Raw genomic sequence first — 20,910 nt, 5'->3', positions numbered from 1 at the left:
GGGATGTACAGTAAGCAAGCGGCAAGCAGCTTGACATGACTCGAAAGTGAGCAGAAGGGCACGTCTGGAGCGGCAGCATTCTGGTTGTCATCCTTCCTGCTAAGCCGCTCAGCCAGTCAGTCATCAGTCAGCCAGCAGACGGGGGGGGTCCACAGACGCTGCAGCTCGCAGGGTATTCTCACCAGGAAGTCGTCATGGTATAGTGTAGACAGTAATATATATTGTATCATTGGCAGTGCAGAGAAGAGAAGCCCCATATATGGAATTCGGAATACAAATTCAGCCATTAGACCTGAACTCGGGCATTGGAAATGAATTTCCAGCAGGGCCCAGCAGCATTATGGTTGGGGGAAGTGGGGTGCAATTGGCCCTCGCTGCTGCGAATGCAAACTTTTCTTCATGTTGAGAGAGAATCTTTCCCGCTGCTGGCAGGGAGCAGCAACGGGGGCGTCTTACTTGCAGTAGGTGTCGTTGATCATGCCGTAGACGTGGATCTCTTTGCACATGTCCATGGCCAGGATGAGCGTGAACCAGCCGGTGCTGAGGTAGGAGCCCGACTGGATCCTGCAAAAAAGAAACACACAAGAACATGAGCTTCCTTTACTGCGAAGGCAAGCTTCAGCATGGAAGACGTTGTTGAGAATTTGGAGGCGCCATCGCGCTGTTCTTGTGACCTCTGCACTCTTTCCTCCAGTGTGCTTGTAACGCGGCGGATCTGAGGATTTAAATTATTCAAACAGCTGTTCTTACTGCACATGGCTCTGGAAGTGAAATCTGAGCGAGGGATGAGAAATGCAAATTTAATGTAAATGTGAAACGGCGCTACCTTCTGTATGACAGCACGGCTGTGAGCTTCACTTCCTTTCTGTTTCTTCAAATGGACATTTTGCAATCACATAAAAAAAAAAAAAAATCATTTTATCTTAGTTTTTTTGTAGTTTGTTTATGAAGGTTGTAAGACACGTGACCCACGATAGTAACTGTTGTTGCTGAACTCCATGGACCATGGATACATGCTACAGTCTTGAAGAATAAGGATAAAAAAATGTAGCTACTTTTTTGTGTGTTTTCTTTACATTTTTTTCACCAGTGTAAAATAACTACGCCATTTTGTTTTATTTTCATTGAAAGAAAAGACCTAAAATGTGTTTCACCGAAGGAAGGATTGAAGGCAACCAACTCAAACATTAAACACAACCAAAGAAAACCGCAACACGTCTCATAAACATACATGAAGTATTTTGTGTCCAACTTGACTCGAACCATGTTTCAAAGCTGAAGGATCCAACGTTGCCTCCAAGCCAAGAGTGCGTTCATGACAAAGTTGGTTCAGATGCTACAGAAAAGTTCACAGTAAATTATTTCAAAGACCATTAAACAGGTTGAGAAATGTTCACCAGCGTACATGACGTGTAAAGGCTGAGAAAAGAAAGCGGTTTTAGACCACCTAACAGCAGAACGCATGAAAGCATTGCGGTCCGATCAATTACTCGCCACAATCCTTTCATCACACAGGATCAGACCAGCGGCAGAAAACTTTGAACCCAGCAAAGTTTCAAAACAAAATTCTATCTTTGATCATTTTCAAATACAGTACATAAAGTCCAGATGCATCTTCACTCCAGGTTCTGTCCAACAAAGGCAAACCGCATGAGAAGTAGGTCATAAAACGAAGGCCAGCGGCCCCCCACCAGGCAGGTGGTCCCGCACTCCCACGTGCCCCCGTGGCTTTCAGTTATGCAAAGGACTACAAGGAGCCGTAGACCCTGAATATATTATAAGGCGGCGCAGCATGATGCTGATAATGAGGGAGAAGAAGACAGCTCCACCACCTCCACAGTGGCCCTCAGCACCCGGACAGCAGCTACTGAAGGAGCACTGCCGTCAACGAACACTGCAACAAGCACGGGAATAATAATAATGATGATAATAAAAGAAGAGGGTAAAAATCAAGTGCTCAATTGGACATTCAGAAAAATGTGCTGAAAATAAGGTTTGTCCTAAGATAAGATCACAAAACACATTGGACACAACACCACTAGACAGTCTTTTAAAATGCAAATAAATGTTTTTCTTTCATGTGCTGATTCGTTTTACTCTCTGTGTAAAGACTGTTGTTGTTGTTTTTAATTCAATACAATGCCAAAAGAAAAAACAGTAAATACAATGCTCATCCTACATTTGAATCAATTTGACCAGTCCTTATCACGTTCATGTAGTGTTAATGTAAAACATTGCACAGCTCCTGCACCCTAGCTGTTCCCAGATCAGCACCTTGGACAGCTCCTAGCTTAAAATCACAGTTTTCCTTTCTGTTTTCCTTTTGGCTTTTGGCCATTCAAATGCAATAGAAAAACAAATACATCCATTTGTTCCCCGTCATCATGTAACAATGTGCCAGCTGTTGCCGAAGCTCTGACCAAGATGGCAAGCAACATTTAGTAGGAAAATCATTCCATAATAAACACAAAAACTCTCTCACTGTTAGGAATCAGCTGCATAGAAATATTCCAAATTTCACAGTTCTACATGTAAACACATTTCAGTTTCGTTGTTAATCAGAAATAAATAAGGGCACCATTTAAAATACTGTTGTGGAAAAAAGTGAAGAATCATTTAATGACTGTAGACTGACAGCGAGAAAATATAATTTCTTGTTCAGTCCTGAAATTAAAAAAAAAAAGAAAGAAATCTAGAAAGAAATAATGTCAGGGTGATTCAATTTAAATGGTCAATAGGCTGTATTATGACAGAGCTTTTAAAGTTAGATTGACTCTAAAAGGTGATTTTTGTCTACAAAACACATAACAAGCATTTGCTCTAGTAATTCACATGTTGGTGTGAGCAGAAGCTGAGCACATGGAGGCAACAGCATCTTATTCAAACACGATTTGGCAGGACGTGATTCTGCCAAGGGACACATCTATTGAAGTTAATAAAACTGCTCCTACTACTGAATGTACACTCTGGTCACATTCCACAACACTGCTGCTTTTTATGTCTTCCCCTGAGAGCGATGCGCAGTCCGTCTGTCTTGCTGGTGCAAACTGCTGTGGAGATTCCTCACTTTGGAGGGGAGCCAACTGGAAAACAAATCTGTGGGCAAGTGCAAACTGTTTGAGAGTTCTACGGATTGGGAAAGAGTTCTCGAGTTGTCAGATCACCTGTGCTTCCACACAATCTGATTGTCTCAGATAATCAGAATAGTGATAATAATAACTGTTCCGCAACATTTCAGGAAGAACTGATGGGAGCATGATAATTAAAAACTTTCACTGACTTCATGCAAACCAAAACATACCATGGATTTTAGTTAAAGCCTTGCCAACGGTTTCATGCATTATTCATAGAGATATGCACGTCTTTGCCTACCAACAGGTAAAATGAATTAAATGTCAACATGCACGTCGGCACTACCGCTCCTGTCTGTCCACCCATTTGGATAGCCTTGTTTACATCATCATTATGGTTTTGTGTTTGCTGTGAGCCAGAACTAACAAGCTACAGAAATTGTGGGTATATCGCGGAAAGCTGTTGCACATACTGTTTATAATGACGAAAGCTAATGTTGTAGTCGTGCAGAAAGTAAGAAAAAAAAAAATCAAATATAATAAATAATGGGTGAATGTGGTAGTGGCTTCTCTGGTGTGCACATGCGGTTGCTTGTGTCCATCACATGTCAGCCCTGCGATGAAGTGGCCACTTGTGATGGATGGACATAAAAGTGAAGCAAACACGCAGCCGCGACTTACAGTAAAACCAGAGTCATAAATGCAGATGCAAGGTTTAAAAAAGTACAGATTTTGTCACTGCAAAGATTTACACTGTGATCATTTATCCCTGTGAGTGTTCGCCCGGTGCTTTCAGAACACAGACAAAAACACCAGCGCACCACAGGCGCAGGGGCTGTGGACGTGAAATTACCCCCCCCCCAAAAAAAGTAATTGTAATAAGTGAAAAGATGAGCGCAGAAGGGAAACAGCACATTATGGGCGCTACGCGGCTCTGCAGCACTCAGCTGTCAGAGCTGTCAACACATCACTATTAGCCTGCATTATTCATTAGCCACTTGCCACTCCAGCAGCAGACTCTCACACATAAACACACAGCACACACACGCATTCACACACGCAGAGCACGTCCCCGGTCGGGTTCAGAATGTCCTGGAGGCAGGAATGGGGAAAAAAGAAGAAGAAAAAAAGCTTACCGGAATAAATAGAAAAGGGGCGTGTCCGGCCGGCCCGATAACAATCATTACAAAGCAGACATCTTGGCGGAGGAGCGGCGATAAAAATGACGGGGCTGAAGGTCTCCTCTGGCCAAAGTGTTTACTTGTAGCAACATAATGAGGTCTCTGCATCAAGAATGTCGTTATTGTTTGTTGAATTAAAAGTGGAAAAGCTGCAGTGTGCAGCATCCTGCCTGACATCCTGAGCCGCAGCACGGACAGCGGACTCAACTATCAAGTATTTTTTTGTTGCGAGAGCAGAGCAATAAAACTGTCGAAATGGCGACAGCAAGCAAGGGTGTCCCAGCAATTCCACAAGTCTCTTTGGTTCCTCACAGCTTCTGCTTTCTCGATGAATCCAGCCCAATAAATCGTGTTTTCGCAAAAGCAGAGCAACAAAGTGAGAAGAAGTTAAACATTAACTTCAGTCGTTCTCTTCTCGCCTAAGAGCAAACAGGTGATGTGGCTCTAACATTCCCTCACAATGCAACAGTGCAACCACCCCTCCCATCCCCCACCACCCCTTCAACCCCACCAAAGTGTGTTGAGAAATAAAGTCAGGCGCAGTGAGGCGGTTCTAAGTAAATAATCTCCTGAGGTTTACTGAGCCACACCTGCTGAGGGCCAGAGGCAGAGGAGCGGTGGAGAGCTGCCCGGGATCAGTGAGAGACTCCTCGACTCTCCCTCCGACTCCGCTCAATAACTCACACTCTTGACACTCCGGGCCGCCGAGCTGTCTGCGCGTGCGGGGAAAAGCCGCAGTGACAAGCGATTTGTCGAAACATACTTTATAATTCCTCCGCCGCGGCACAAATGTGATATGACACCTGCCAAAAACACTTAGGGGAATACAGCTCCACCCTATTGTGAGAATTTAATCTGTGCTCCCATACTTCAGGCTGTGACACGCCGCCGTAACGGCAGGAGTCCGTTAAGAGAAATATCGCTTTATCAAATGGGAACACTGAAAAATGGAAATATGAGCTAAGCTGATCCAAATAATAAAAAAAATAAAGAAGAAGGTTGATGCTTAGACTCTAGAGGTTGACGATCAACACGCTTGCACACATTCTGAAGCTCCTACTCAGCCATTATCAGCAACTCAGAGACTGAAAACAGGGGAAACCTGTCTGTCTCTCTGGCCTTCCGCAAAAACTAAAAAGTAGAAGAAATTAAAAAATACAACAGGAAAACCTTGAGGAGTAGAATAATGAAGGAATCATGGAGGAGGAGGTGTGTGTGTGAGCTCGCACGCGCATGTGTGTGTGTGTGTGTGAATGTGCACGCACGTGTGTGTGAAAACCATAAACTAGGATAATTAGTCCAACCAGTTTTTCAGCCACCTTTTGCCTTTTTGTGGTTTTTATTGTGTTTCCTGTTTAACATTCAGATTCTGGCCTTTAGTTTTGAAAGGCTGACAACCTTCTCAGCATCTCTGAAGTTCACTGAGACCAACACTGTTTGTTGATGTTGATGTTAATGTCCATGTCGACTGTTAATCGATTGGGAGAATGCAATCACTGGCCACATTTCTTTGCTGCTTTTCAAAGCTCCCAGACGTTGCTCTGTGTGTTGCTTTACACCTGTTTAAAGATTTGAAACACTTTTCACTTCACTTGACATCATAGCAAATCGTGCCATATTAGTTATGAGCTGCAAAAGTTGAATTCACTGTAAACAGATTTTTTTTATCCTCTGTTTTAGCACATCTACAGTGGTCTTTTCCTTTATAATGAATTAAAGTCATAAAACTATTAGTGTTTACTTTCCAGAGCGTTTCTCTGCAGTGTCTTTATACCGGTGGAGGCAACAATTCTGTCACTGGATTAATTTCCCATTATTTTTGTTCCCCGAGCTTTGATTTCTGCTAATTAAAAAAATTCTGCCTCATAGATGACCTCATTTATCTTCAGGTTAATTAGCTCCTGTGCCGAAGATTTCATAAGAACGAAAACGGCGACAACTTGGGAGGACGGCTGAGTCCACAACCGCATAGTTCTCAGAGTTTGGCAGCAATATGACAGACAAAGGAGACACCGACAGCCACCCAACAGGACGACGCTCAACAAGTCACACAGACTGCTTGCTGGTGAAACAGGCTGAAAAGTGCCAGAGGGAGAGGGCAATCCGATCCCACTGACCCTGCCTGTTGGTGCTGTTGTGTTGGACAATGTTGGCTGCTAGGGCTCGCGAGCGTTAGCCCAGCATTCAGAATTAAGTGCAGGCCTTTAGACTTATTGTCTCATTTTATCTCTGATGTTGGTTCAGCTTTTGAAATGCAAATCGGCTTGACGTGGCGCACTTTGCACCAACAATGAATTAGCTGTCAACCTGTTGGGCCAAAAAAGAAAGAAAAAAAAGCCAAATGTATGGTGTTGCACCAGGTCAGTTGTGCACCTTTGATGGAGACGGGCAGACCCTCCCGCACACCCACTGTTATCAGGCAACTTCAGACACAATCAGCTGAGGGCATTTCATCAGAGCAAGCCGAGACTCGGGCAGGCCTTCCGTCCGCCGCTCTGCTCCTCCTCTCCATTGTGCCATAAGAGAAGGGATGCTGGAACTCACTGTTGCTGTTCATCGCTGGCTTTTTACCAGTTCCATCCCACCGGCACACAAAGACGGGGGGGGGGGGGGGGCTGCTTCCTCTCCCGTACTTGTATTGCAACTCGTTGGAGGCTTCGCACTCGCCTGCGATGACTCGGCGTCTTTCTCACGAAACCTCTGATTTCGTTGTGCTGTGCATCCAAGATATCGGCTGATGCAAATGACTGTTTGTTATGAAGTGATTGCTCTGCGCGACATCGGACCCGTGAGACAAGCACTCGCCTTTGCCCCATGGGCGATTTGCGAGGAACTGCGCAGCCACTGTGACTCGCTGTGCCCCGGGAGCAGCTGAGGAGGCAGTGGGCAGACCCAGGGACAAAACCCAGAGCTAAGCTGCAGGGAGAAAGCTGGTCTCTTCTTTTTTTTTTTGCTTCTATTTTGTGTTACAGACCACAGAACAGCAATTTATTTTAATGACGTGAATGAGCAATGCTGCCGTGTGGGCTTGCTGGAGCGTTTCTTAATTCTGCCGGGAGGCAATAGGAAGCATCAGGGGTGACCTCCACAACCTGCATTATGAAAAAGACAATGTTCTTCTCTGTTTACTTTTGTACCAGTATAAAAAGCTATTAATAAGCCGGAAGAGTTTGTTGTGCCCTGCAGAGTCTTGGCTTGCTGATGCAGAGTTAGTGTGGATTAGGTCTGATGAGAGACAGTTTCCCTCAAGTGTAAGTGCATTTAAATATGTGGCTATGGAAATAAAGTTGATCATATCGCAGTTATCGCCTTACCATTAGCACTGGATCTGATGTGACTGGAAATCTTAATTGCCCTTTTAAAACTTTGGTAAGGATTGAATTTAAAAAACAAAACAAAAAACAAGACATTATAAAACCATTATTATTTATATGGTTGACAACTGACACACAGTACAGTCACCCACATCCCACACACTCCCTTCAGCATAAGCACTGTTATGTACAGATTAAAATGAGATAGGACAATGGCCCCGGGTAAGTGCAAGTAGAATTTAAATTTAGCTTTTATATTTTATCCCGTTAAAAATAAACAACAGTTAATTTCCACAATAAAAAATATCAACACTTTGAGTTTAATTACAAGGTCAAGGTTTATTTTAACCAAACACTGTGTTTCTATGGTAATCACCACTAGTTTGGTAGTTTGGCATGATATTTTGTTGAGATATTTAACGCTATTTAGTACAGTGAAATTCAAGCCGTCCGATTACGTTGATCCAACAACCCTTCCTCCTGCAAAGGAGAGCCCATTTTTGGGGATTTCAGAGAAATATCTTGACTCCACAGAAACGACCTCGCCACTTGGCACAAAATAAATCATGTTGAGCAAAGGCTGAACTGAAGCTTTAGTTCAACATAACGTATTGACATTTACAGCTTGTAAATGTCAAGACTTCAAGGCTCCTGACCAAACACCTGCAGAGCTAATGGCATTATTACATCAGCATCCACTATTGTGTTTCGGTCTTGGCACAAAGTTATAATGTGAAAGTAACTTTTGAGAAACCGACAATTGCAAAACTGTGGCATTTCCACCACTGGTGCAGCTCAATACGACCATGTCAGAACATTCAGTGCAAAATGTAGAAATTTCAGACACCCTGATTGCAATGTGCCATAATGTTTATAAGGTTGATAGAGTAGGGTGTAGATGACAAACATACAAACATACACATACTATTCCTACAGGTGTGAAAGGTTTTCAACAAAATTTTCATCAAGACAAGTCTGAAACTAATTAAATCTGTCAAAGCAAACCGGCTGAAGTAATGAAGCAATAAGTCACAGACTTTGCAAGAAATAATTACCACAACCTAGGAAGGTTGCTGCTTTCAGACATATTCAGACATATTATTGGACTAGTCCATGTTTGCCTAGAGGTGTTTCCTGGTGGAATTTTCCCCTCATGGCCTCCTGTGTCTATCACTGTGGCAAAACTCTTTCAGCACTGGAACAGAAGGAGTCTGATGTCGTTCACATGCAGTGTGTCAACCTCTATCAGCTTTCTCCTCTCCACATCATCCATAGCCACTTGTGCCCAGCAACCTCCACAAACAACACACACAACACACACACACCCGTCATGATTGCACTCCTTGATTTCCAATATGTCTTGTTTGCTGTTTGTTGCTGATGTCTTTCACCCCAATCCCCAACCAAACAACACAAAACAGCCAAATACTAAGAGAAGAATAGCTGTTTTCCAAGGAGGTAAATAGGAAAAGTTTCCTATGTATGAGATACGCCGGTCAGAACACAAATGTCTAATCCTTAAAAATGAGAGAAGACAAACAAACATGAGGGTGAGGGCACCTGTGCTGCCAGTGTGCGAGTGGGATGTAAAAAAGAAACACAAGCACAAACACGCTCACACACACAGATCAGTTTGTTTGCGTTCTTGATTCTTGGCAATGGTGACGAATATTTCTGGAGAAATTATTAAAAGTTTAAATCTAGATCTAAACGGGTGGTACCGTTCTTCATTCAACCTTAACCAGTATGTATAATGTAAGAGTGTACCTGCTGAATGCAGGAACACTGACTTAGTCTTTTTGTTTAATGGAATGGAAATAGTGTGATTACAAACATTGTCAAAGCAGCTATAAACTCCTGCTACAAAATTTTTTGATTCACTTTTTAAATGTTTTTTTAATGAATCAAAGGTAAGATTATGCATAGTTATGCATCATTTCTTCACGATCCAGTTCTCCTGAATTCACAATACTGCTGTGCAATATTGTGAATTTCCTGCCTTTTTTCAGCTATCTCAGGCTGGCTTTATTAAAGAAAAAAAAAAAAAAAAGACTGAAAGAAAAAGAAAAGGTTTAATTGCTTTGCCCCACTTTGTCTTTTGATATGTAAAACTGTCTTTTCATGGGTTTTAGTCATTGGTCTTGTAGTCCTTTGGGGCCTGAAAATATTGGATTCTAGGCCCTGAAGGACTGCTTTGTTTCTCACTCAGTATTCTGGGCAGTTTTTAAATTATCTCCCCACCTCCCCTCTCTTGCCACTGACCCCTTTTTTTTTCCTTATTTCCCGATCATACTCAAACTCTGCCCCTCTGTGTGTTATCACCTCTACCCGTAATTTCTTTGCTGAAACCTTTCAACTCCCCTCTCACTCCGTTTGTTCCCCTCCTGACACGGTATGTTCTGATACTGTGTTCGTTAATGACTGAGTTGGCCTTCTTAAAAAGATGCCAATAGGAGCACGGCGAGAGGAGAGAGGACAGAAGGATTTAACACACACAAAAAAAAGCTGAACAAAAAAACGAAAAGATTGAGGCCCTGAACTCCCCTTGAGGATTCCTCCAAACAGCCAAGTATTGTCACTCCTGAGAATTCTGCACAGAGGCCTTTATAGAGCTGAAGTAGCCACTGACTGAATAGCAAAGCCTGGATACAGTTGGCGCCATTTATAGGGTGCACTGGATTACAAAAACAGAAAAACAAACTTTCTGGCTCGGATGAGGAGGGATCTACAGTATGTGATCAGATTAATGCCCGAAGATGACAGCGGTGCTGAAAGGAAAGTCAAACTGTGTTGTGTTTTCATGACAATGAGGACTGGGAGAGAGACAAGGACTCTGTCAAAGCCACAACACAAGCAATTAATGCCACAGTCAAGTAGGAAAACCCTGGCTGAAGTGTTCCGGAAAATGTCAGCACATTAAAGTCGCCTGCCTGTGATGACACATTTACTCCACTACAATGTCAGCGCTAATCAGCTTTTTCTAATGTGACGTGTCTGTCAGCCTGAAAAGGGTATTGTCTCCTTGTTCAGGGCTGCCAAATGTCATAAAAATCAACTGCACAAAGACACACAACAAACAAAAAGTTTTTTGTTTTTTTTTTGAGAGAGAGAGAGAGAGAGAGAGAGAGAGAGAGAGAGAGAGAGAGAGAGAGAGAGAGGTGAGGCGTGGGGGCATCCAGCAAAAGCATCAGAAAAACAGAGGGGTAGAACAATAAAATACGCTTCATTAACTTGGAGTAACATTGCAGAAGTAAAGAGAGGCTGTTATAAATTGGCCAAAGTCCCGATTCTGCTAAATCTCCTTTCTAAGCATCATTAATGTTTGCATAATTAATTTAGTGCTCAAAAAATAGCTTAATCCCATTTAAGAAGTGGGCAATATCCCACTTCAGGGAGGGATCAAAGCATCAGCACTGAACAAATCCCACCATAAGATATGCAACAGAATGACCTTCAGAGTGACACTGCTTTCTTCAAGCAAAAAAAGAAAGACTGGACCATTTGTTTATTCAATCCTTTATTTGCCTCTATAAATAAAACTTGTTTGCACTAAGACCCATTAAGTCCTGCCAAATGAGGCAAAAAAGGAGCATTTAAAATTCAGTTTCAACAAAGCCATGCAATATAAGATCATTTTGCATTTTGTAATTTTGCTGCTAGAACATTTTCACCTTGTTATCAACTCATAAACTGAATATTGTGTTTATGTTTTGTTTTTCTATGGTTCTGGTTTTTGGGAAAAGGGACCATTTCACAGTTACCATCTTCAACAAATAGAAATGACCACCAGACTGGGAGGCTGTGAGTTCAATTCTTGGTCAGTTGAATATGGGATCTACTGCCTTCCTGCTTGGCACCCAGAATCAAACATCATGGACTTTGGAGTGTTTAGCTTGTTGTCACTCCCTCTGGGTTAATACAGGGAGCAAATTTCACAAGTTCAGACATGTTACAATTACTTGGACTTCAATCTTTTCCACTTGATCTTGTCAATATGCTGATGATATCCTTGAAGACTGAACCAGGAAGAACAAATCAAAACACTGAGGCAAAACAGGACAGTTGTTATACAATAGATGTTTTAAATGGGCTCTAGTATCGCCATTTCCAGATTTAATAAATTCATTTTAGTCGTCCACTTCCAATGATCAGCTCCTAGTTTGAGCTGTACAGGTCTTACAAAAGAAGCCTTCCTCTCATGTGTGGCTCTTTCCCCCTCCCTACCTGCTCCTGCTGTGGCTCCGCCTTGGAACAGCTCAACCCTTTGTGATTGGTCAGCGGCTTACTGCTATAGCACTCACTGGTAGGTGGTGCTAGCTAGCACATTTTTTATTGGGAAAAAAAAAGTCTGCAGTGGCATACTATGATAATAGGCCTGAGACTTGAGACATAAAAAGTTGAGCAAAATCCGAAGGACTTGTAAAGGTACAGCAACACGGGTAAAACCAGCCCATCTAGAAATGAGCCAGTGTTCGTTTTTCATACTTGGTGTGTAACGCAAAAAAAATACACATCAAGGAGCTGAAAATGTTACGTTTTTGACAATCGGTGGTGCTTAAAAGGATCCTCCCATGAAGGAGGGGTTAGAGAAGAGTGTGGCGACAAGCAACTGAAGGTCTGGCTGTGATCCATGTCACAGAGAACTCGTCACTGTCTGCACATAACCAACCTCCTGAAGACAGCTTTCCAAAATTCATTGCAATAAATGTCACCGAATAAACGCCACCCTCGCTTGGGGGAAACTCAAAAACTGGCATGAAAAGAAACTGGATGGATCTGGATGGATTTCAGAAGGTCACCACCTTCTTGAGGCCCCAAGCACACACACACAGACCAGCAACAGCACAGCTCTGAAGAGAGTCTGGGTCTCAGTGGCTTACAGCCAGAAGGCGAACAGAGCAGTGACATCTCGAGAGCACTGCTGGGGAGGAGTGAGAGGAGTGCACCATATGAGTTCCGCGGTGACCTCAAGTCGGCCTTTCCAAACTGCTCAATCCACACGGCTGGCATATTTATTAACTGTCATAAAAAGGCTGGATTAGCTTGTCCTCACTTCTGGCTAAAAACAACTTATTCTCCACCACAAATGACAAGGTCTACTGGAACCAGCCTTGCACGTAAACTGACATTGATTTTTGACATCACTACGCAATTACGGACCTATTAAATGTGATGTATGATATGTACTTAGCGGCTCAGACCTCGCTTCAGATAAGGAATGTTGTCAGGATGAAATTAGGGCGTTCTAAAAACCAAAACAGACTCTAAAAAAATACTATTTCCTCGTCTCCTTTGTGCTCGGGATTGTTTACTGAGATTACTTGACTTGATTTATGGAAAAAAAATTGATGTTTTGGTGATTCGGGTTTTGTGTGATTATATGGAAGAAATAACAGGATGTTTTTCATTTCTTCACATGCACTGCACTGCAGGGAGCCCGAGGCTGCGGTGTTAGCTGACGCATGTGGAGAATATCCATCAAATCCACCAAATTACCAATTCTCCGATGCTCATCGAGCATCCCTTGCGTATGAAAAAAAACCCTTTCAATGCCCAAATAACAGACCACATGGTGCTAATAGCCCACCGCGTTCCTCCAAAAATAACATCTATTATCCCAAGTCCACGCTGCCTGTCCGCCGCCTCCTCCCAGCCAGTCGATTCCTCTCCTCATGTGCGAGGAGCTTGTGGCGAGGGCTTTCTCACTGATCTCCTCATCTCCGCCTGGCAACCAGGGCTTTAATAATTCTCTCAGTGCAGATGACGGCATCTGATGCTTTTATGCCCACCACCACCCTGGCAGTTTTCTCTCATTAATTTCGCAGCACCCCAGTGGGTTTGAGGCAAAGGCAAGTAGAAGACAACACACACATCTGAGTCCGTCCTCCTATTTGCCCTCTTAGTACTCCCTCGAAAGTGTCTGAGCTGTTTGTTTTACCAGCAGCCTTGCTTTCACGGTGTTGGGAAAACAAATGTGCCCCGTTGCCTTTTGGTCTGTGTTACGTCATTTAATCCTCAGTAGTGCATTTACTTTGATAATGAATAATAAATCACACAGTGCTCTTCTCGTGGAGCCGAGTTTGAATTCCTTCTCAAAATGTACTCTCCAAAATATACATATTGTATTCCAGATTCGATTTTTTTTTCTCAGGGAGAAAAAGAAAACAATGTGCCTGAATTTGTCAGTTTATTTCCTATTTGTTCTTCTTGTTCAGTTGAACCGATTCCAGTTGGAAACCTCAAAAGTATGTCAAAGTCAAAAGCAGTGACAGCTGTTCCACAGCGATTCCGCCCACACTTAATCACACCGTCACACTTCTGGCTAAACTTCAAAGCTAATTTCCTCATGTGAAAAAACTCAGCAGATATTAGCAGCCGATTATGTAACCCTTAATTCTCATGTTAAAAAGACAAAACAAGATTAATCATCTGGAGGGAGCTCAGTGCTGAATCAAAGTGTGCCACACTGACTTCGAATATTTTCCCTTTCACAATGTGAAGCATTTAGCTGAGATGTTAATCCTTGGAGGTGCACAAAACGCAGAACAGCACATTTTTACTTGAATTCTTTGAGATTTTTGCTTCTTTATTTTAGTCAGCGTTAGACAACTTTGTCAGAGAGGAGATTAATGGATGTAGTAGAAGAGTGACATGAAGTTAGTTGTAAGAGAAGAGGATGAAGTTGACAGGATCAGATGGAGTCAGACGATTGGCCAACCATTAAGGGACGGGAAGGAAAAGACTTGTACAGGCGCTCGTTCATAATTGTAGTTAAATCTGAATATTGGGGTGTGGGAAGTCAGTGTTAATCACAAGACTTACAAAATTTCAATTTGTTAGTCAGGAGGAGAGAAGAAAAACCCACAGCAACCTCATGTTAGCACAAGAGAAGAAGTCAGAGCGATGATGTACACTGTGGAAAAACAACTTACCAGATTTGCTTCTCCTTACAAATAAACCATTCTTGTACAAAGTACATATGACTTTGAATTGAATGTATTTTAGTGTTTGACACTAAACGATTCGACTATTTCAGAACTTGTCCACAGTTTCATAAGGGACTGAGGCAAAACATTCAGTAGCAACACAGGTTTATTCTCTCTCTTCTTCTATCCAATTCCTCAGTTCGAAAAAAAAAAAAAAAAAAGGACCTGACTGAGTGGAGTGCAAAGCTCAAAGCCGACTTATTAAAGCTGTGAAAATTTAATATAACTGTCTCAGCTGTGCAACAAAACACTGTGTATGTTTGGATAGAAGATAAAGACGGAGCCAAAGATTTCTTTTTATATGAGCTAATCTTCCACCAGAGGCTCATGACAGTATAGTGTTCTAACTATCTCGGACTACATCGTGCTTTTGTCAGGAGACAGCAGACTGCATGCGCTAAGGGTGTTTGGCCATGAGTCTGAAAGTGAGGGCAGAATGAAGCTTTATTCGCCTGGGTTCGCACACAACAACAATAACATCTGGTCGAAGCAAAGCGTGTGTGAGCAACATGCACACATTCACCGTTAGCCAAGCACAGTGTGATTCAGTTCTCTAACTGCTTGAGTATAATCAAACGATTTTACTAGACCACAGCCATGAGATGTTTCTCGTGTTAAGTGAATAATTACTACAGTGAAAGTGGTTAGTGAAGAGACACTAACACATTTAAAAAGGAAATTTAACCCGCAGGTTGATCGTCCAACACCCCTCCACCCCCCACCACACACACACACACACACACACACACACACACACACACACACACATCCTCTCTCTATTTGCAATTATACTGGGGGTCCCAACACTCTTTGCAATGCTAAACATTCGTAAATAGCTGAACTTTGGTCATGAGAAGTTGCCATCCTGCTCTTTCTCTATTAGGCGCTTCAAGTGCTGTTGGGAGAAAGGGACTACTCTGCCTGCAGTGGCTTTTAGCTTGTGTCCTCAGGGCAGAACGGGGTTCAGCATGCGGTGTTCATCTCCATCGAACCTCTTTTGTGCATCATCTTAACGGACGCAGACATTGCCAAATGTCAGAACGTTTGGGGACAGATCGTGTAACCTGTGGCTGTCAAGCAGCTACTGTAGGGCAGCGTGGGCCAGCCAATCGACTCTCGTCTGAGGAAGACATAGCTGTATCAGATGCCTGCCGTCTGTCTAAGAGTTCCTGGCAGCTGATTGCCACAGCTGGACTGCTCTGCATATCATATCATATCTTTGGTTGCCAGCAGAGTCCTTGGGTTCCCAAAACCCAAGGAATCACACCTGCACAGATGATATAATGCCTTGGGATTTTTGTCACAAATCGTAGTCGAAATGTATGTTGGAATGTGCGTGTTTGGTATCGTGTATGTCCACTAGATGTAATCGTGAGCATACAGTAGAAGGAGTTGGGAAGTGATGTCGGGAGGTGTGTTGACCCCAGAAGGGCAATAGGTTTTGACCGCAGGCAGCGGAGAGTGAATTTTATCCTTGGATTGTTTGTCACAACTTTGGAATAAAAGGGAATTTTCTTTGAACCAGTGGACTCTCAATACTTCTTGCAAGGAGTAAGGTAACAGCCACACGGCGCGACAGACATAGCATGTGTTGGGTCAACACAATAACCATGCATTAGGCTGGCTGTTACACATATCATGACTATTCAATTATTTTTCTTTCTTCTTTAATATTAAATAAAACAAAGGTGAACATAACAATTCCTGACTTGTTATCATTGGGAATGATTTCTGAAATATGCACTTTGCAATACATGTAGCAATACGTAAACCTAAATTATGGTTACAGATATATATATACACTAGCAGTACTGTTTCCATGCATGAGGTTTAAGACAACAATGCTATCTTATGATGTAACTTTTTGTGAAGTGAAATAAGACACAAAATCTAATTTTAAAAAAGATATCACATGATTTGTGTCTTGGCCTGGTCTTGTCTACAGAGGCGGGTCTTGGCACTCTTGTGACTCATGGGCTGGTTATGAATAGATATCTGTGTTACGGTGTCATGGAAGCAGCCCACCCTCGATCAGCAACCACCACTTCGCCACCACCACCACCTCTCACTGGTGCAGAAGCATGCCATTGTGCCTATCATTATGTTGTGAAGGGGTGGATGCTCTGAATTTGAACAGTGTGTAAAGAAAACAAGACTGTCTTGGCAATTACAAAAGTATTTCAAAAAAGACTGAACTGAACCAAACCCTTGATGTTAATTTCCTCTCTTCATTTTACATTTTCTTTGGCTGTACAGTTTGATGACTTGGTCCACAGTGTTTTTCATATAGGGTTACATATGGAAGCAATTCCTAAAAGGGTCCATTATTATTATTATTTGTGCAATTCATGTGTTTTTTGCCTGTGTACTTGAGAATAAATAAGAAGCTGAAGCTGCACTTTGAGAGAGATGTAATTCGTTTTGGTTCAGAATGTATCATAGCAAATCTCACCACACATTTCCTGAAAAATCCTTTTTATTTTAGATGCAGTGTTTTTATCCTAAAAAAGCGTTGGAAATAATGTATACATTTAAATCTATGCATCTATTAATTCTCAATTGTCTGAAACGAACGCGATCTGGACTTGCTGCTTTCTAACGCAGAACTAACTGAAAAAACCTGGGCTGGTAGATGAGTGCAGACACTGTTGCTGCATGAGGGGTTATGATTTTGTGTGGGAGCAACAAACCCAAGACCCGTTAACGTGCAAAGAACAGGTTACCATGGCTGCAGTAATTAAAGCAAGGGCTTCGTTTTCCCAATTTTAATTAAGTGTCAATATAGGCACTTGTGCACGGATTTAATCAACAGCAATTTTCATTTTTGTTTCAGATGTTTCAGGTCAGTAGCAGTCGGTAGCAGTAGTAGCAAGGCACAGCAGTGCTTTCATATCAAAATGCTTTTTTACCACACACAACAAGTGTGTTTGCTGGATCATATATGCATGAGTGCTGGTGATTAGTTATGTCCCAATTGGACTTAGACATCTGTGGGAATGTGAATTTTAAAATGTATTGTGTAGTGTGAATTTAGGGCACTCCATCTAATAACAATAATGTTAAATGTTTAAGAGTTGGTTTAAAATTTCCTTGATATCATTTACTCACTTATCATGTGGATTTGATGATTTATTGACAAATAAATCAAGGAAATATTGTCTTAGAAGTATGACTTACTTGGCTCAAAGTCATTACTAACTTAAAAGTTAAGTTGTAATTTTCACATTTTAAAACGCTGACAAACACAGAGCATCTGTTTCACATAACTTCAGCCAGTAACACTGTTTTTTCTGAAAGTGTGAGAGGTTTCATCATGAATTTTTCAAAGTGAGAAGAAAATGTCGAATTGATCGGCCTTATAGAGATTGACCGGTACAACTATTGAAAATCAGCAACATCGGCACTGCAACACAACACCTTTGAGTGTCTGTCCTCAGAGAGAGTGAGACCTTGGATTGGATTGACTGGCAGGGCGCTCCCCTCGCTAGCAACCACACCGTCGCTACGCACAAGAGTTGTAAAGCAATAATTGAATTCATCTCGCTGAAAAGGCAGCATGACAAATGTAGGGATGTCAGAGGAGGTCAGGCCAAATCGGTTTGGCAAAAGTGAGCTTGTCTTAAAATTGGGGGGAAGGGAAAAGGAGGAGAACAGAATGAGGAAGGAGGCAGAAAGCTCTGTGGCCTATTCAACATGGTAATGTGATGCCTGCCCAAGACCGAGGGAGTAAAACCTGAGGATTAGTACAGATGAGGACCAACTTAAAAGATTTCTCCAGGGACACAGATCGAGACAAAGACCCGAGATCTAGAATTACACAGAGAAGCACTGATTATCATTGATCTAAATCCCAATAATCAGTTAATCTCACTCGCACCGCTGAATTATTTAGAGCTGCACACCTTAGAGAGCTTCCCTGCAACGAGCAATCCTGCGTTAACACTCAATAAGTGAGGCGCTTATTAAGCTCACCAGCTGTTCAGGCTGCTCTAACGCCATACATCCACGTCCCCACATTTCAAAAACGATGTAAGATTCATAACTGCTCGCAAGGAGGTGTTACAATGGGGGAAATTTTACATTTTCATGAACATCACGGCAGATTTTGAAAGTGCTACATGGTGCCACATGCAAATCGGAAATCTGTACCATGTGAAAGATTGCAGACTGAATTGATTAAACGTCCTTTCTTGTGTGTCATATTTGCTAATGTGGAACACTTACACATCGCCACACCTGACTACTTGCTGATTATGCTCATTCATGCACGTGGTCAACAAATCAATCTGTTATGTAAAAGTGACAAAGCAAAGCTGGCAGTACATACGGGAAAGTATTACACAGTTCCAACATAAGTTCCACTTGGCTGTCCAACTGAGCCTTGCAGTCTTAAAGTTCTCCTTTAGGACTACAAGACTGGAAAGGTGCAGCAACGCTGAAGGGCAATCGGTTGTCAGCCAAGGACGGAACTTACTTATTGCAGTCCGGCTGCAGGTTTGGCTGCCCAGCAGAGTCTTCAGTTGTTGTTCAGTGTCTGGCCCAAGGACACTTCCACATGTGGGCAGTCAGAGTGTCAATTCAAATCAACCATCCCTCAATCATTGGTCAGCCTGCTGTACCAATTGAGACACAGCTGCCCCAAACATTTTGGAAAAGGTCCCATCTAAAAATATATAAATGGGATTGGACAGCCAATCAAATGCGTTCACTATTTCTTCACCACTACTACTCTTCTCAAACTTTACTGAGTAAAAAGATCAGCCTTACTCTGTTCTTTTCTTCAAAGATTTGTACTTGACTATCTTTAAAAAAAATCTTACAAGCACATCTCCTCCCTCTGGATCCATAAAACAAGCTGACTGCTTATGGTTATGGTTATGGTTATGCTAAGTGATCACTGACTAATGGACCCTTGTGCCATCTTTTTGTGGATGAAGTACCCTGCCCACTGCAGTTATGTTATATAAGTGTGAATACAAATCAGACAAGAGCTTCAAATTAATCTACAATTGTATAAATATTAAATTCCAAAAAAGAATTATCTGGGCTATCCCTGCCACATTGCACAAGTGGAAAAATACATTTGAAAAGGATAAGGTATAACAACACTACATTGAAAAACCTTTTGTTGCTGAAATAAAATCTGACCAGAAGATAAATGATCTCATTTAAAACTGCTATCTAGATATATAAGAAAATAAAACCATCACAAATCTCCTGCTGAGATTACTCTGACAGGAGCGTCAGTGTTTTTTAAGTCCTAAACTAAAGTGTGAAAAAGTAAAGCATTGTGCTAACCGAATGAAAATAACCTAAAAGCCGCTGTTTGTCGGGCAAAGCAAATTGCCAATTTCATCATTTGTCAATGCCTTTGTGTTTTTTGCCGTTTGTGAGATATGGACTTGGCAATTTTACAAGAGGACATTAATGGTGCTGCGAGGAAGAGGCTGTTTTCCATTGCACACTGCATTGTTCAAGTGTAATCTGAAGAGATTTGTATACAACAGAGCGCCAGAGACAGAATATATCACCATTGTGCTGTAGATCACATTTACTGGGGACTCAGTCTTTGTTGTGCTCAGCGTTCAAAAGTCAATCTCACAGCAGTTGACATCACAGAGTGAGAGGGCCCTGCACATCTTGTATCTTTGTATGGTGGCCAATTTTGGAGATTATTTGATTTCGATTTTACAGCAGAGTGCCTGTGAATGAAAAAGCAGTCAAGACAAAAATAAGATTACAAGAAAAAGGCTGAGAGGACGAGGGAAGAGAGTTTTTGACGATGTAACGTGTCAGCAGAAAGAAAGTGATTCGTTCTTGAGTAAATATGAAAGTAATAGATATTACGGATTGTCGACGATTAAAGTGACACTTCTTACTTTTTTTACTTTCAAATATTGACTGCTGATGCTGGTGTCTTCTTGTCAAGATGCCACCAGCCAGGCTGTTATATGGTCTTACCGTTCTCATATCAAGGAGATGCCACGATGCCATTCTCCCTAATACAAAACAATGCAATTCCTATTAGGTTTTTATTTGTTTTGGATTTCCCAAAAGGACTCCCACTAAAATAATGTTTTAAATTCAACCCTAAAATATTACTTAACCAAACGCTAACAGCAATGGTGTTAGTCAAAACAAAAAATGTTAGCCTCTCAGTAGCTTCATGTATAACTTCCATGTGAACCTTTTGGTAGATGTCTTTGTCTCGTCAAAACGTGAACAGCACAATGAAGAGGGTTGTTGTGTTTTTTTTTAACTCTTTGGCAGGAAAACGCCACAGCAGAGGCTCTTATATGAAGCTACTTTATCTCTTTAGAGCGTTATTTGTCTGAAGCCACAGAGCCATTTGATGTAA

The 20,910-nt window shown here is 42.0% G+C and overlaps 1 protein-coding gene across 1 annotated transcript in view; it reads right to left on the bottom strand.

The window, feature by feature from the left end:
* The window catches only part of st6galnac3 (ST6 (alpha-N-acetyl-neuraminyl-2,3-beta-galactosyl-1,3)-N-acetylgalactosaminide alpha-2,6-sialyltransferase 3), a 59,901-nt gene that overhangs the window by 4,437 nt on the left and 34,554 nt on the right, over positions 1-20,910 (bottom strand). The window contains exon 4 of the mRNA XM_076021777.1: positions 457-564. Within this exon, the coding sequence (XP_075877892.1) occupies positions 457-564 (108 nt within the window). The remainder of the gene's footprint in view (positions 1-456; positions 565-20,910) is intronic.

The sequence above is a fragment of the Nelusetta ayraudi genome, unplaced genomic scaffold (assembly GCF_046127955.1).
Source record: "Nelusetta ayraudi isolate G7.1 ecotype Tasmania unplaced genomic scaffold, CSIRO-AGI_Nayr_v1 ptg000011l, whole genome shotgun sequence".
NCBI lineage: Eukaryota > Metazoa > Chordata > Actinopteri > Tetraodontiformes > Monacanthidae > Nelusetta > Nelusetta ayraudi.
This window is presented reverse-complemented; position numbering and strand designations above follow the sequence as displayed.